Source organism: Numenius arquata, chromosome 9 (assembly GCF_964106895.1).
Source record: "Numenius arquata chromosome 9, bNumArq3.hap1.1, whole genome shotgun sequence".
Classification (NCBI taxonomy): domain Eukaryota; kingdom Metazoa; phylum Chordata; class Aves; order Charadriiformes; family Scolopacidae; genus Numenius; species Numenius arquata.
Window position 1 is genome coordinate 20,711,539 of NC_133584.1, and position 17,262 is coordinate 20,728,800.

The following is a 17,262-nucleotide window of genomic DNA, read 5'->3' on the forward strand; positions in this document are numbered from 1 at the left end:
GGGAACTCCTTTTAATTTGTAGCAATCATACAGTCATTATTAACAGGAGGCAAAGATCTTACAATGTGAGCATCAAAGGAATCCGACATTATTTGGAAACAGCATTTGGTACATTGCATCAAATTCTACAACTTGACTTTTAAGAAAGGCTCAAGAGAAAGCTTTCCCCCTTCCCCCCCCCCCGGCTTCTAAGGATCTTTATTTATCACCCTCAGGGGCATTACAGTGAGTAATTAGATTGGACCAGGAGAACGACTTAATTTTACAAGAAACTCATTAATTCATCCTATTTAAAATCTTCTCATTTCACCCAAAACCCAATTATGCTTGTAGTGGCAATGATCTGGAAAGGCATTGTCTCGTAGGCATTAGGGAGGCCACTGGGACTCCTGCGGTATTCATGTCGGGGAGACAAGGGTGACTCCCTTTCTTTGACTTTTAGGTCAAAAGAACTAGTCGCTGGGACAGCTTGACAATTAGAAAACCCTGATGAGCATTTTGAAGTAAAACAGCTGTACAATAACGGAGGGGTTCATGGTGCGGGGCAGAAAGCTCATCAAAAGAGACTATCCAAACAATTGAGTTCTATAATTAACACACAAAAATCTGTTCAGAAATGGTAATAACAGTAAAAGAGAGCTGAGAAGATGCTGCCTACTTATGTGGCAGATGTGGTTTTGTTACAATCTGAGAGAGAAAATCCATCCTCTTAAAGGATAAGAACAACATTAGAGGGGGGAAAATAAAAGTAACTTTTTGTTCCTCAGGGTGCAGTTAAAACATGAGCTTAAAATATTTCCAGACAGGGAAGAGCTGTAGAAAATGTAACCAGTGATGAAAGATGTGAAATATACTATCAAAGTATTTTTTCAAGTCTTTAAACACAAATTTCTTTTCTTGCTGAAATTTATAAGCCTGACACTGAAATATCTTTTCATAAATTATTTGCTTTGTCCTTCATTTCACCAAGAATATTATTTTAGGGTTTTCATTAAAGTTTGCTACAATCACTGACTTAAACAGTTTCCCTTCTTCTGTTGTGTGTGGAGGGTAATTCAATTCAAAATTGCATCTCAAGGAATTTTGATATTTTTAAGAGTATGTAGTTGATACATTTTTCTGCTTTGAAAAATGGAAACTATTAAATGTATAGTTTCTGAAATTTCAGCTAACTCCACAGATTTTTAGCTGTATTATTCACTTGCCTGTGATAATTTGTGATAACTGTGATAACTTGCCTGTGATGTTCTCAGTGGTGAGCTGGTCCCTGTTGGGAAGGAGGGGGTGTTGGCAGCGTGGTTTGTCTCTGGCAGCTGATCCTGTCCTGGTTGAGGGCCCTTTCCTTGCGGACCACATTTGGACATCGCAGCCTTTGTCATAGTGATCTACAGGGTGTTCTACAGCCTTCCTGTGCCTGTCCCCTACCCCCCCTGTATGGGACTGCCATCCCACTAGTCTTTGCTGCTGCTGCAAATAAGCACTTTAGAACATATCTGTCAAATTTTCTTCTAATGGAGGTTCGTTGACTTAACTAGATTTATTTCAGCAAAACCACGTTTCTGTGCTTGTTTATTCACCCCATTCTCTTTATTAGCTCCTAATAAAGAAATCAGTATATTCCCTCAGTTGCGAGTTGCCAGGAGGTCCTGCCCAGTGGCTGTCATCTCAGGGCTGGCTCACTTAGACCTTTCCTGTCCTGTCTTCTGCTCAGAGCTCCACCAGCCCCTCTGGTCTCTTCCCTCCCTGGTTCAGAGTCCTGCTTAGCCGTCTGGTGGGTGAGGAGCAGAGTGCTGCCTCTGTGGCACTACCAAAGCCTCTGCCTGGAGCTCACTTAGAGTTTTTTTAAGATATGCACTACATTTTTTATGGTTTAGGAACTTGTCAACAAAGAGATTGGGACGGATTCTTTATCCATGCCTTTGCTTTTTCTTTTTTTTTTTTTTTTTTAAAGAACTATTAAGCACATCAAGCCTTTTCCAAACTAGGATGGAAAGATTCATTGCCATTTCAACAAGGGCAAAGGAACAATTTAAGAGCAGGCACTGGGGGATTTTTTTTTTAACAAAACTTTAAATTTGCAAGAGTAATTTTTTTAAAGACCCACCCACTCAAATCAGAAAAAAAAAACCCAACATAGCTTATTTAAAACTAGTTAAAAACAATTTAATACATCTATTTTGTTGAAGCTGTGACTAAAAAGAATGTGACTAGAACCACATCTGCTGTGAGATGAGTTTTTAAATTCTGAAATTGCTGGCTGAAATTTTCTAATAGAAAATTCAGCATTTGGAGAGACCAATGAAGCAGACTTTCCAGCCCACACATGCATTCTTTTTATTTTATTTTATTTGAGAAAGCCACGAGTCTGAAAATCAGGTTTTAGTGAGAAAATGGCATTTGAAAAGCAGCTTGAGAAAATTTATATCCAGATTTGACTCAAGTTTCATAGTTCTTCAGAGTGGTTTTTGCAGTTTAAACATGTATCATTCTGGTAAACTTAAAAAAAAAAGAAAAGGCATATAATAATGACCAGCAGAGTTTGATGAATCCTGTCTAAGCGAAATAGAAATCAAACAGATTTTAACATTAAAACTCAAAGATATCAATATAATTATTTCAAGCTGATGTCCATTTAAAATCAATATGATTTGTTCTGAGGAAAAAAAGTGAGCTTTTTCATGCTGAAAATATTTTTGTTTGAGAATTTTCCTTGGATCTAGTGCAGATGATTGTAACGTTGTTATGCTTGTGGGTGATCTGAATGCGAGAAAAGATTTTTCTCCTTTCTTTAAAAAAAAAAACCCACAACAAATTCCAAACCCTAACAGAAAGAACTAATTAAGGCAAAGCTAAGGAATTGAATTCCAAGTTTGCATTGCACATGTGAACTAATCTTTTTACAATGAAATCTTTCGAAAGCTGTGTAAGAACCCCATTCATGCCAGGTTTTACCCAGCAAATCCTTCCTAGAAAAGCAGCCGCACGAAGATTTGTTATGAGCAAGCAATAAAGACTTTCAGGGAACAGGTTCTGTACAGGCTTCTTGTTTGCCTACTAAGTCATTAACCTTCAAAAAAATCCCATCCATAGCCTTAACAGGCACTGGTTGTAATAGGTGTGTCAGCAGTACTTCATGCTAAGAACAGCCTTTACAGGATTAGATTTGAGTTTTTAAGCGACAGTACCATGGAGCTCTTGGGGGCGAAGAGCTACTGGTTTAATGCAAGACACTCTCTAATGTCCTTTTATGCCATGTGCTGAAATGCGGGGAATCTCTGAGCACGCTAAAATGAAGAAAGCTAAGTGTTCAGGAGTAGGTGATTTTTGAAGCAAAATGGCTGTGTGTGCTTTAGGAGCAGCTACTGCCTTTGGAGAGCTTTCTTCAGGTCTTGAAATATTGATGACCTTGGCTTAATATAGTAGAAAACACAGTACATGAAACGAGGGGGAAAAAAATCCTTGAATTACAGACTGTTGACCTTGCAGTACCCACTGAATCCATCTATTCCTTTTTAAACCACTGAGTCTGAAAAGACAGCGAGGAGGAGGAGTGGTCGCAAAAATCTGTACCTGTGACATTTTTCTACCTTTCCAAAGGCATGTTGTAGCCTGAGCAGGATCTTTAGCCCTGTACAAGATTGTTTATTATCCAAGTATTTTAATACTAGGAAGATGCTAAAGACAGCTCTTTGTTTAATAATTTCTGTGAACTATGATGTTCATGTTAACAGTAACGTTGGAGTTTGCATATTTTATTTTAAAAACCTTGAATAATAGAATTTTGTGAATAAGATGAGTCAGCCTGGTCTCCTCTTGTATTCTGTTTTTCTGTGCCTTGTCTTTATATACGGCAGCAAGATTCTGCCCATTGGTGTCTGTCGTGGTCGTATACAGGCTTAGGTGTATTTCTGATCTGAGCTGTGACAGTGAAAACCGGGAATAATATCACAGATCAGCATCTGCCACTTGACTGCTGCTGTTGTCAAACCAGGCACAAGAGGACATGTAGCGATAGTACAACTCACCAGATACTGCAAATCATATCAAAAAACGAAAGGTAATTTTCCATGGTGTGGTTTTTTTTGGGTTTTTTTTGTTTTGTTTTGTTTTGGTTTTTTTTTTTTTTTGTTTGTTTGGTTTGGTTTGGTTTGCAGAACAAGCTATTTTACACGAGTTGCCTTGGTGAACTGCAACTGCCTGCCTGATAGGCTGTACCCAGTGGGCTGGTATTTGCGTTCAGGGACTAATTGTCTCTGATGTGGGGAGGCTGGGTTTGACCCCCATGATTCTTCCTGCCAAAGCTGCGGTTTCTGATTTTAATTGAAACCCCAAGGCCGTTTGAAGCATGGCCAGAAAGCACCTTACAAGTTGAACCTTATCTAATAATGTGATGCATGTAAACTCTGGAAGTATAAATCTTAGTCACTCAAGCAATATGTTTTTATAAGATCCTCTGGTCCAGTGACAGCCACAGCGAGGGAAAGTGGACTGATCACCCGGCGCTCTTACAGATGGTGCATGGCACGTCGTAAAGTTAGGACTTGTTAAGGAAATTCCATAAATGGCTTTGATTAATAAGAGTGAAGTAACTTGCTGCTTTATAAACATATTACTAAAATCCCTCTCCATTTCCCATTGGAGGGCTTCATAAGGGAAGGAGGGAAAGAATGAGGGGGACTAAGGGAAGGGTAAAACAGAAAGAGTGAGCCCCGGCTGTGCAGGGGCCTGTGCCCCACGTACTGGAGCCTGTGCATAGCAGGGGAACCCTAAAGGTAGCGTAGGTGATAAATGACGAGATGTGAGAGTGAGTCACACAGTAAATACTGGGAACAACCTTTCCTTTTTACACATTTGCATGCCTGGGTATTTTCTCTGTTCTCCGTAGCGCTGAAAGCCAGTGGTGATGGTGGGCTTTTATCTCTAGCCAAGGGAGAAATTTCTAGGATGACATACCTGTTAGCCACTATTAAAATATGTTATTAATGATGCTAATGAGTTTTTTCCAAGTGATGTGAAAGTAGCCATTTGTGTAAGGATTGCATTTACGAAGATGATGTCACCGAAAGCTTGCCAACTGCACGTGGGACCTGGTAGCAGTGGTGCAGTTGCTGCTATGCCCTGGCTTCGAGGAGGCGAGAATATTGCTGATTTCCTCCCTGGGGAGAAAGAACCAAATGAATTCTGCCTTGCCAGGAGGGAGACGTGCCATTTCCGGGCATGTTAGGCTGAGGGCCTCGCTGCCAATCCCAGTGGGTTCCTGTCCCACTCCCTCTTAAAAATTGGCAGTGTCTGACTGTCAGCTGCCATTCCTTAAGTGGTCATAGAATAAACCAATTGCACCCTTTTTGTCATGCTCTGTGTGTGTGTGTGAATGCAGGTGGACATGGGTTAAGCAACATGAAACTCCACAGCAAGCACAAAGAGGCAGCTGATTTTCTGGCAGTGTCAATAGAAGAGTATAATTTTTTTTTTACCATCTCCAAGCCAGCTTTTAAAATGGCTCTTGTTGGAATTAGAAATCAGTATCCCCTGACATAGGATTACTCATTAAGAGTGTGATGATTGTTAATTCTTCACCTGGGGCTAAGAGGACATCATTAGATCTCTTTGAAATGTCTCCTGCCTTGATTTTGAATAAGTAAGCTACCAATTTATGATCACAGCCTGGGCAAGTAACGCTCTCCCTTCCTGTTCCTCCATCCAGCTTGCAAAATCGGATACTACAAGGCTCTCTCGACAGATGTTGCTTGTGCCAAATGCCCGCCTCACAGCTACTCCATCTGGGAAGGCTCTACCTCCTGCACCTGCGATCGGGGCTTTTACCGAGCTGAAAATGATGCTGCCTCCATGCCCTGCACTCGTAAGTTGGTCTTTGTACAGTCTCTTCCCCTTTTATCATCCATTTCTTCTCCTGTCTTTCTTTCACTGTATACGTAGGAAATATTGCCTGGAGATCTGTGTCTCTAAGAAGTGTCCTGCTTCTGAGAGCAGCATTCAGTAGCTCTTACAGCCCATTGCAGATGCAGTTTGTATTTTGGCTCACGCTTCTGGGAAAGAAAGTGTTAGTTCTCAGCCCTCAATTCCTAACAGTTCCTAATAGACATAGTTGACTGACCCTTGAGAGCTTATAGTTTAAATAAATCAGTAGACTGGGAGATTACAAAGCAGCAAAAGAGGAGTGACTTGCACGTCAGTTACAGAGTTGGAAATGAAATACAGGTGTAAGTTCCAGTCTGAGGACCTGTCCAGTAGATCACATCACCTTTCATCTCTTTAAATACTGATATAGGTAGAAATTGTGAAAGCTTTTCTTGTAACTGTATGACCTAGGGTAAATAGGTAGTATTTATAATCTCTATGTATATGTAATTTGCTCAGAATATAGCTGGTGACTCTTAGGAACATAAAAGTGTTCCTCTGAAAGGGGTGGTAATAATAAATCTTGAACCTTAATGAAACAAACACCTGCAGTATGGTTTATTTTATTCTTTGTAGATAAATACATCGTGTACAGCAAATGGAATTTGCTTTAGTTCCACCAAAATGACTTCAGCAGGGAGAACCAGCGGCATAGTGCTCTGAGTACACCCACGGGGTTGCTGGAACAACTCCTTGTCCTGTGTGTTGGTTAACGGCTCACACAGCGAAGACCTGGGATTCCAGGTCATGCCCTGGTGTTAAATCGTGATCATCTGGTTCTTTGGGTTTCACTTCTAAAGGAGCAGAGCAGTTTGAAACAGTAAGTGAAAGGGCTGTATTTTACCAGGGAATATCCATGTGTGGCTTTCCCTGAAAGCTATTGGAAATGCTTCCAGATTTTTGGAGTTCAGCTGTATATTTATGTAGAGAGTTTGTGTGTGTGAGTGAGGGAAGGCTGAGATATATCTTTTGTAACATTTTAATATATTCCAAATTCATTGTGGAGAGATGACTCACATTTATTTAAAACTTAATTTCTCCCTTACAAGGCAGAAGCAAAGTATGTCCATAACTAAGCCTGCACTCATCCCTTCCCCACACCCCCTTGATTCCAGCTCTTTGTCAGTGATCTCCTTGTTTTCAGCTGTGAGTTTTGCTGGGTGGTGGTTGAGCAGGTCTGGGCATAGCCAGGAGCAGCTGCTTTTGCTTACTAGGAAAGCAGAGAGGTCGCTATATCCCGTGCCAAACGTTGACTGGGGATGGAGGTCTAACTGTATTGTGAAACCTTGCTGAAGTGGGTAGGAACATGCTTTTTATAATATAATTTACACTAGGAGATATAAAGCTTGACCATTCTGATAAGAAAATGTCTTTTTGCAACAATAAAACTATTGTTCAGGAGGTACACCCTAAATAACATTATACCAGCAAAAGTTTCTCATAAAGCCCTGGTCCTAGTGAGTGATATCCTGACCAAATTGAAATCAAATTAGTAATCAGCTGGTTGAATTTAAATAGGCATGTGCAGTGAGTGAAGTATGAGGAGGAAGCAAAACACTTCCAGATGGGGGAATTGTGAGCAAATGATATGTATGTTTGCTTGTATTGCAAAATGCAGCCCTGCAAGCTTAGCCGTTTTTGTCAAGTCTTGGGCCTACTTCTGGCACCCTTCCCCATTCCTGTCTTCAGAGGTCAGTCAAAGTTGAAGTGCCTGATCTTGATCTTTTACCCTGAAACTATGAAGAGGGAAGAAGAGAAGGCAAGGGCCATGGTGCTGGCCTCAGTCTTCATCTCTGCAGCAGTCTAGGAGGACTTGGCATGCAGAGCAAGCCAACACCACAGGACCCCGGACACCTAGTCTTGGAAAACAGGCCTGTCTCTGGAGGCCCCTTTCATGGTTTTGAATTTTCCTGTGGCTTAAGTGCTTCTTTTTCTGTGAAGGAAGGAAGGTGACAGGAAGGTGAAGGAAGACACAGAGGTTATTTCCGAGCTGGTTTGCGGGGCAGCTTTGCTCCCCCACTCACTGCTGTGCTCGCTGATATCCCCTCTTCGAGGTCTGCCTTAGCAGTGTTTGAACATTGCTACGATGGTGGTACCTGCATAGGCACAAAACGCAGCCCTGTGTGCGTGGTGCACCTCTGTGTTGCGCAGGGAGTGGGGTGCAGGGGACCTCTGGGGGGGCCTTTCATTTGCTGTGCTCCCCACACAGAGTAGCCTTCTGCCCATGAGCTTGAGGCAAGTGACAGAAAGAGTTTAGAGGGTCTCTGCTGACAGAAGCCCCTCCGGAAGAAGCTCCCCGTTTGTCTGTCTTTCCTGACAAGATGTGGAGACAGAAGGGAGCATAAACATCAAAGGTTCTTTCAGACGGATTCAGACTCTAATCAGTTCTTACCAGTTGGTTAAACCAGGTGACAAACCCAATTCCCTTGTGCTGACAGCCATAATAATCAGGCACCTTCTTTGTTCATTATGCTCTCTTTAACCCTGGTATTCTCATTCAGCCCTGCATTTAGTAATCACTCAGTGTGACGGCACACTAATGAAGAAATAAAACACAGTATCTGAGATCCATTCTTCTAGCAAAAAGATAGACTCTGCTCCAGTGGCTTGTAAAATCAGGTTTCTGTACACTTGGAGAACTATTAGACCAGGTGAATAAAAGTAACATTGGATAATTTGGAGAGGACACCTGGAATGGACTGTGGATTGATCCTTTCTTTATTATTTCTAAACACTTTTTAAGATTAAGAACTTCAGCCTTCTTAGGATGTGTTTTTGTAAAGCTTTGACCCTTGGCTATTGATTTCCTTTAGTAATAAAGTGGCTGGCCTCGTCACTTGTCTCGCCTTCTAGGTTGGGGGAGGAAGACGGTTATGACTTTCCATTAACCTGATTGTGCTAGTGGATGAAAGGGAATCAGAGAATTCCCCTTCCTTTTCCTTTCTTGCAATTCCTATGGTAATTAATAAAAGCAACACCTACTTCCTGATGTGCTGTTCAGGAGAGGTGCTCCAGAGTTTTCTCATTCCATAATGTCATTCTCTGACATCTCCATGTGTTGTTGAGTTGTAAAAACTGTGCCTAACCTTCTGGTAAGCCAGGCATCCAATCTAAACAAATAACTCAAACTCTGATTTTAGTATTCTGCTCTATTTTAGCTCTGCTAGAGTGAGTAGTTGGGTCTGGCTTAAAGCTTGTACACGTAAGAGCAGAATGTGGTGGGACGTGGGCGTCGGAGACGGTGGAGTGGGCTGTGTCGGAAGGGCAGGCACAGACACCCTGACATACACATGTTTAGTGATGCATCTTTTCGCTCAAGCTTGCCTTGTGGGGACAATCATCAATGTGTCTGTCACCACTGAGGAGCGGAGCCACCCTGCATCTGCCGCTTTGACCTAACTCAGGAATTTAGACTTTCAGCTCTGAAGCACAGCGGGCTTGTCAGCTGTGTGCTTGGGCATGGAGACAGTATGATTGACCTGTAATACACTTGAGTGCAAACTGTGGAAAACAGGGATGCCTTTCCCTCTTGAAAGCATTGCAAAAATGATGTTAAGGCAACTATTCAGACCTTCATTATATTTCAATACTTACTGAGAAGATGGGTCTTTCATAAGGTTAGCAATCTAATGGAGAATAAATTGCTTTACCAACACACAAATCCATGAGGCTTGAAAACAATCAGTCTCAATCATAGTCCTCATCCCTGAATTTCCTTCTCCGTAAGAAGATATTCTGTGAGTTGCAGCCTGGCACAGGCAGGTGCAGTTCCCACCCAGAGTTAATGGGCGTTGGTCCTGCGTCCCCACCATTAATGAGTTGGGTGCTCTAACTGTTTCTTAACAAACAATGCTCACATTATGAGTGAAAATGGGACGGTTTTGTACTGTTTATATTGTCTGTTCGATTCAGATTATTAATGATTTTTAATTGGGAGCCCTTTACAAAAGAGAGATTACCAGCATAGACTGTCCAGCTTGAAATTTGTCTCAGTAAATGACCCTGAATAATTTAGTCCGTTGTGCCACCCAAACAGTGACTGATTGATTGATATTTTGGCGTGGCCTGAAATATTTCTAAAACAGTTGCATTTAAGACAGTTTATACAGAAGAAGGTTAGAGATAATGAGAGCAAATTTAGTGAGATGCAAGAGAAAAGTGCCTGCTTTAAAAGGGCTTTCTCCAGTTAAGGTTATCAAGAAATCGAAGAGCCTGACTTCAAACAGCAAACGTCACTTACTTGTCTTTACATTCGCCTCTTCTAATTGAATTTAGTGCACTGCTGTATTTCCTCCAGAAAGTATATTGTTTTTAAATTACCATTTCAGTGCTATTACTCAAGGCTCCTGCTTCTAATGCTTTCTGACAGTTATCAGCATAATGAACCATAATGAAATGATGAGCAATCTACAGTGGAAACTCAATGTGGATTCCACTAGAGCTGTGTGACTGTGTTGTTAAAATTTGAATGCACATTAAAATAACACTGTCCTTATTTGTTTCCAAGGTCAAGGCTTTAAAAAAGGTCTGAAAGGTCTAAACACTTCAATTTTGGCGTCAAATATACGCCCTTAGTACAATCTTGTGCTGCATTTAATATATCTCAGAGATAAATATTTGACCTGCATTTTCAAAGAAGAGTGAATTTACGTACCTAATAACTGTGCTTGCAAATGAGTAATTACACGGGAGCTGATTATTTGAGCATATGTTTATTATGATTGTGTAGACTTCTAAATAAACAAATGTGCTCTTTTTTCCTTTAACTTAACTTGTGCCTCTTCTAAATTTCCAGACAGACGCTGATTATCACTGTTCTGGCTTTTAGAAGAGTAAGAAAGTCGGGTACAATGCGCGGTCATGCTGGCTAGTATGTTGTAGGTAGCTTTGCTCTGGCTTTGCCGTGCTTCCTTCCCAGGGTTTGCACACTTGTTCTGGCACTACTTCAGTCTAACCTCTGCTGTTGGAACCCGTTCTCTATAATATGAACTATATGCCAATACAGCCTCTGATCTTCAGAAGTTGAATTTATGATATAATAGTTCTTCCATGTCTTCATATATGTCTGTACCCTAAGTAAATTATTTTGTTCTTAAAACATCATATAAGGTTGTTCATTATATAAACAGTACGTCAAAATGCCTTTTAAGGTGCAGTATGGCAGTTGCAAGAGCAGAGGGAACAGTGAGTAGGCAGTTCGGAGAGAATTATTTTTGTTCTCCACATAGGCTGGAAAAATAGACCATCCATCGCTGCGTTGCTGCCAGACCGAGAGAAAGGGATTGTGAGTGATGGGAATCTCAAAGGAGAAGGCTGTCTCCCCTCGTCTGTGGTGATGGGCTGAAGGAATTGAGAAAACATTGAGCAAGAAGGGGAGTGGTTATGGCTTGAAGAGAGGAGACGGGAGTAATTTGACAATGTGTGTTTATAATCAGTAGACTTAAAATCATCACTCCTTTAAATATAGCGACTGTTTATTAGCTGTCTTCTGATTTTCTGGCCAGACCCTTAAATTAACAGAGACATTTACTCAATTAAGTGGGGGCTTTGATTTGGTTAGTCAGGACCCAGTTCTGTGGAGTTGTTGAAGTAAATTAGAGGGCTAACAGAAAAAGAAATTCAGCAGTTGGGCCAGTGACAGAACGACTTATTTTTCTGGTTGCATTTCTTTCCTGTTAGGCTGTCAGATCACTTTCTGGTATCCGCAGTGGAATTCTTCTTTTTATCTTGAAATATTGAGTGAACACAGGTGGTATTTTCTGCAGCACAGCATGTTAGAGTAGATGCAATAACGTGTCTTAGCATATGTGGCAATGCAAAATGTTCTTACATGGCAGTTTTTGGAAGATAAACCCCGAGCCCCCGGGGGCGGCACCAGTTTTCCCATATTTCTTCTGCCAGTGGTAACTGGACTTCTTCGCTTAACTCCCTTAACTTGGAGAGAAGAGGAAATATTGGATTGTTCTCCAGGTGAAAGGAACAAAGCCTATTGTGAAGCTGGTAACCCAGGGTTCTTTTGGCAAGTAAATAGGAAATCGTACATGCCAGTAAAATGGGCATTTTATCATTGGCACTGGTCCAAGATCCCTAGCTTGGCAGAACTCCCACTGAAGTCAAAGGAGTCTTGCCCAAGTAAATAAATTAAGAATTGTTTACCAAATCAGTTGCCTTATTAAAACTGAGTTGTAATGCTAACCATGCACAGAAAGGAGAAGGGGGTGGAAATAGAGCAGATGACTGATATTTCAAGTGGCTGCCACATCTTGCGGACTGTTGACTTTGGTCTCACCAGTTGTAAAAACACACAATCTATAATGATAAATGGTCAGGAATAGCCAGGCAGACAAGAAGCAAGCGTTGTTCGAACTGTCAGTGCTTGTGTGAATTAGCCCACAGGAACAGGAGACCTGTCCACAGCTGCTGGAAGAAGCAATTAGTGGCAGCAACATATACAACTGTCACAGGGAAAGCGTGGGCTTTATTTCTAAGCCTAAACTTACACAGTTCAGGTGTTTACTCTGCGTTATAACTTGTCTTTCAGATGGTTAAAGATCAACAACAAAAAGACTTATCTGAAGGGCTTCACAGCTGACATACTGAAACGTTATTAATAGCTCCACAGTTGTACAGGTTTAATGAAGCTTTATGAGATGGAAAGAGGAGGCCAAAGTGCTTTTTCTTGAAGGCTGTGCTTAGCACTGCTTTGCCAGACATTTTAGTGAGGGAACTTAAAGAGTTTAAAGACATCGATTATTTAATAATTACTTTCTTTGCATCCACTCCAAAAATAGTAAACTCTATTTCACACACTCAGCCCTGCCTCCAGGGAGATGAATTTTAGGATCATGATTAAGTTAAAGAGTATTGATTAGAATTGTTAAAGGCTATCCGTAAAATAGTGGCATCATAGGCCCTGTGGAGAGAGTAGCAGTGTGATCACGTTGGTGAGGCTGGCAACACGACCACAAGCTTTAGCGGAGTCGTACTGCCTTCAGTGGCCGAACTAGCCCCTTCAAAGGTACTTGATGTACTTCCAGTGACATTTCATTGCTCTCTGTAGATATGCTCCAAAGATCTTTGGAGTTTTTCATTGTATGGATCTTTTCTTTTTTACACCTCTTTATTTGTTCTCTTTATTCTTGCTGTGTTGTACACAGAAGCTGGCTTTCAGTTCTTATATCGCAGAAGATGTGCTGAACTTTTCACTGCTTCTGGTAGTGCATTTCTAGTTAGGTTTTCTTGCTGTTAGACAGTGGGATGCTTACTCCCAGGTGCCTACTGCTCCTGTATCACAGACTTAACTTATCACAGACTTAACTTATCACAGACTTAACTTATCACAGACTTAACTTATCACAGACTTAACTTATCACAGACTTAACTGCTCCTGTGTAACATAGCCAAGGCCAAGTTGCCGATTCAAAACAGGTCAGTTCATACTAGGCTCGTTTTAAATGATGGTGAGTCAGAGCAACCTTCCCTGTTGCATGAATCTTGTTTATTATGTAGCAAATTAGCTCAAGATTTCTGAATACCCTGAGTTCCCTTTGAAATCACCGGAGACGAAGAGGGTCAGCATCTCTGAAGCAGGCTCATAAAGAGGATCCTTTTGACAGTCCCAGTCCAAAGCCCCTTGAAGCCTGCTGGTCTGCCTGAGTGACTTTGATTAACAAACACCCGTAGCTGGCACTCTGCTGCATCTAACAGTATGTTTATAGGGTTTTCTCAGCTTGAGGGTGAAGTTAGAAAGCTCTGAACTGCAGCAGGTTATTGTATTATTTTTACTGTTTGTTTGAATAATTTTTAATCCTTATCAACCTAAGGTCTACTTTTTGTGCCTCAAAAAAGAGAGATGATATTTTCCTCAAGGAGAGTGCAGGAATGGTTAAAGAAGATTAAAGTCTTTTCTACATGCTTGAGGTTTTCTGATGTCTGGTGGGAATTGCCAATGAAGCTTCCTTCCGATTTCACGCTGTCAAGCGAATGCAGACCGAAGGCAGGGTGACAACCCACTTGAAAATAATTATCCATTGGCCTGGCTGCAGAAACATCCGTTACCTGATATAGAAATGTGCTTTTACACATGTGCACACACAGACTGAGTAAATTATTTTTTTAATCATTTTCCCCTGCCAGGGCTCAGAAGCTTCATCTTGCTTGTTACTTAGTCACATACATATCTTTTGAAAGCATCTTTCTTTTAAAGGAGAGTACATTTTAAATGCACTGATCTGGTGACTGAGAGGATGCTCATAATGAAGGCATTCCTTCTTGAGGGTATATATTTGAAATATCTCCATTAGCACTTCCATGGAGAGTGTGGGTTTCAGCTTGCGTTTGTAATAGATCTCCTCCCACAGATAGATCTCTCAAGGTAATAAATATTAACCATACCATAGGTTAGTAATAAACAGATGCAGTTACAATCCAAATACTAACAATATCAATTTAGTCCTTAATGGGTAATGTTGCTTCCAAAATAACCCACTACCACTGTTAGATGCCGAGGACTAAACTGGCACAGAAAAAGGAGCTCCTGGTAAGGAGCCCTCTGCCAGGGGACAGGATGTGACAGAGGAGTATGGGCAGGCAGCTGTTCATGGCTAGAGAGAGCTTTGCTTTGGGTGCCATCAGAGTGGGTTTCTCATAAATGATAAATTCACTTTAAAGGCATTAAGTGTCAGAACCCCATGCTTAGGTGCTTTTTGGTTTGATTTGTGATGGTTTTGTTTTTCAACCTAAGAAAATAGTATGTAATGGCTACTCGGGTCTGATAAAATTGGCCAAACCAAAGCCCACAACTTTATCTTCAGTGCTTTGTCCACGGGACCTCTGAGAAAAGGAAAAAGAATTTTTTTACTCACCTATAGCTTTGGTGAACTAAAGCCGTTTGCCCAAAATTTGGAGCTGCTAGTTGTCTAAAAGTGGGATTCTGGCATCCTATCAACCTGGGGCAGCAGAGAACCAAGCTGCAAGATTCTCCTTATTTCTTGTCATTTTATGGGACAACAAAGTCACTTAGGAGCTGTTTTGCTGGGAATCATTTCTTTCTCTTCTCCTTTCACTGTCCTTTAATCCACGCCTCCTAACCATACACTGTTGCTGAACTAAATTAACTGGTCTAGTGAAGACAGTATTCTTTATGTCAAACAAGTCTGTCTGGTCCAGTTGTAGAAAACTGTAATTGAATTTACTGCATACACCCACAGAGACTTTTAGAGAAGCACCTTGTTGGGCAGATCAGTAATAAAAAAGGAAGATGTAAAACCAGGGATATTAAAACCTTTGTCATAACCATTTAAATACAGTTCTCCAGCACAGTGTACTTACAGTTTTACCCTCAGATCCCAGGGTTAGTTTCCAGAGGTATTTTTCAGTTGCGTAGATTGGTCAGGTTTACAGCTGTAGGGTGAAAGGGTGGGCTGACTTGGTTGGAGTCTACCTGCACGCCCGACAGATCGTGCCTGTCTGCCTGTCTCGCTGGAGTCCCTCCAGCTCCAGAAGCCCAGCTGCAGCACGTTCTTCAACATGGGCTTGTGGTATATGGAGTTTGTTGGGGAAGAAGCTCTCACTTTTCAACTCGTGGCTTCATGGTGGTGCTGAACTCGCAGTCCTGGTGCACCCTGGTTAGACCCCATCCTTGGTCATGCTGAGGGTCCATACTTTCCCTTTGGCGTTCATCAAGTGCTGGGCATAACCGATCCCTGAGGGCAGCAGGAATATTCACTGAGTTGCAGCTAATCCTCCATGCTATTCGCTTTTGAAATTGTTCATTGCGTTCAGGAGAGACTTTCTTTTTCCTTGTTGGAACGATTTTTGCCAGTTCCACTAGGTTGAACCTCCTACACTTGCACTGTTATCCTTTGGTGGCAGGAAGAAAGGGGCTTGGGATAACTTCCTCAGCAGGATGGTGTCCAAACAACAGGCAAACAACCTGTTGATGGTTGAACCAACAAGCCCCAATGATCCCTCAGTGAGTAGGGCAGCTGATTTAAAGGCCAAATATTATTCTCCTTGCAAATAAACAGTTTACTGAAATGTCATTGTGCCCAGTGTTAGTCTGCAGCCTGCTTTGCTTCACAGCCGTGGCCCCTTCCATCTGCACCTCACATGTGCTAGTCCAGTCCCGGGTAGTGAGTTCATTACCGGGTCTTCCCTGCGGAAGCTATGTGTGAGTCACTTCCTTCAGTGCTCAGACCGGACTTGATTCCTCGTATGAATCACAGAGGCTCTTTAACTATGCCCACAGAGACCTATAATCCACAGAGAGCTGGCACGCAGGTAGTGTAGCACACGGAGATGTCCTGTGGTCTAGAAGGTAGGAGGAAGCCGGTCAGGTGTTGATATGTGCCCTTGTCATGGTTTTCATCAGGTCTTTATCAGTCTTGCATTGGCGTGAGGGAGGCTTCTGACTGGAGAGGGACTGGAGTGTTTTGTGGGAAGGGTGGGAGAGAAATACTGATGGATGGAAAGTTAAAATGCAGCCTGAGGTTGTAGTAAGAGTGCTAAAATACATCAGTCCTTTCGGTACAAGTAATGCTCGTGCTATTAACCCCTTAAAAGCTCTAGTTTTTCTGGATATTTATTTGACATAGGATACAACATTGTCCTTAAGACAGACAGATCTGTCTATCTGAGGGTGAAAGAGATAGATAGATAGATAAAATGGCCATAGCTTATTGCAGCAAGAGAAAGCCAAACAATCTGCATTGCCCAATACATTTAAGTAAATCTAATAGGAGGGTTGAGGAAGATAGCAAGATTAGCTTGACAAAGATTATTTGTTGCTAAACAGACTCTTGAGTGTTTCCCTCAGCCCTGACACACACAATGAACTGCTCCACCCAGGGCCTTTCCATTTGCTTCATGGCTCAGTTGATTTTGATGGGTTTATTGTGAAGCAAGATTTATGGAGCCCCAGGAAGGAATAAAATTAAAAACTTCCGTTCCCTGTGTTCCCACAGAGGAGTCCCCCGTGTCCGCTCACGATGCTGGTAAATGGGTGACGGATCCGGCTTTCAGGCCTCATGATCAAACGCGTCCTCTTTGCGGTCCCCGATGGGAGAAGTGCAAGCTGCTCTGCACATCCATGCCTCAGGTTCTATTGTCTTGGACAGGGAAAGCAAGAGTACCTGGCTTCCTAACATCATAAAATGACCTTTAAAATTAGTTGGTTTTCAAAATAAAAATATCTGGATTTTATTTTTTTTTCTGTAGGAACTGTCACATTTTAAGCTCTTCTGGGCAGTGTGGCAGTACAGCTTCATGCTTTCAGAGTGCTGAATGGCTCGTGCAATAGCATGCTTCCATCAGCAGTTTTAAGAAAAATGCTGTAAATCATGG

The 17,262-nt window shown here is 41.8% G+C and overlaps 1 protein-coding gene across 2 annotated transcripts in view; it reads left to right on the forward strand.

Annotated features, from left to right (window-relative positions):
- The window catches only part of EPHA4 (EPH receptor A4), a 101,749-nt gene that overhangs the window by 37,272 nt on the left and 47,215 nt on the right, over nucleotides 1-17,262 (forward strand). For both annotated transcript variants that reach the window (XM_074153020.1, XM_074153021.1), the window contains exon 4: nucleotides 5,705-5,860. In XM_074153020.1, coding sequence (XP_074009121.1) covers nucleotides 5,705-5,860 — 156 coding nt within the window. The remainder of the gene's footprint in view (nucleotides 1-5,704; nucleotides 5,861-17,262) is intronic.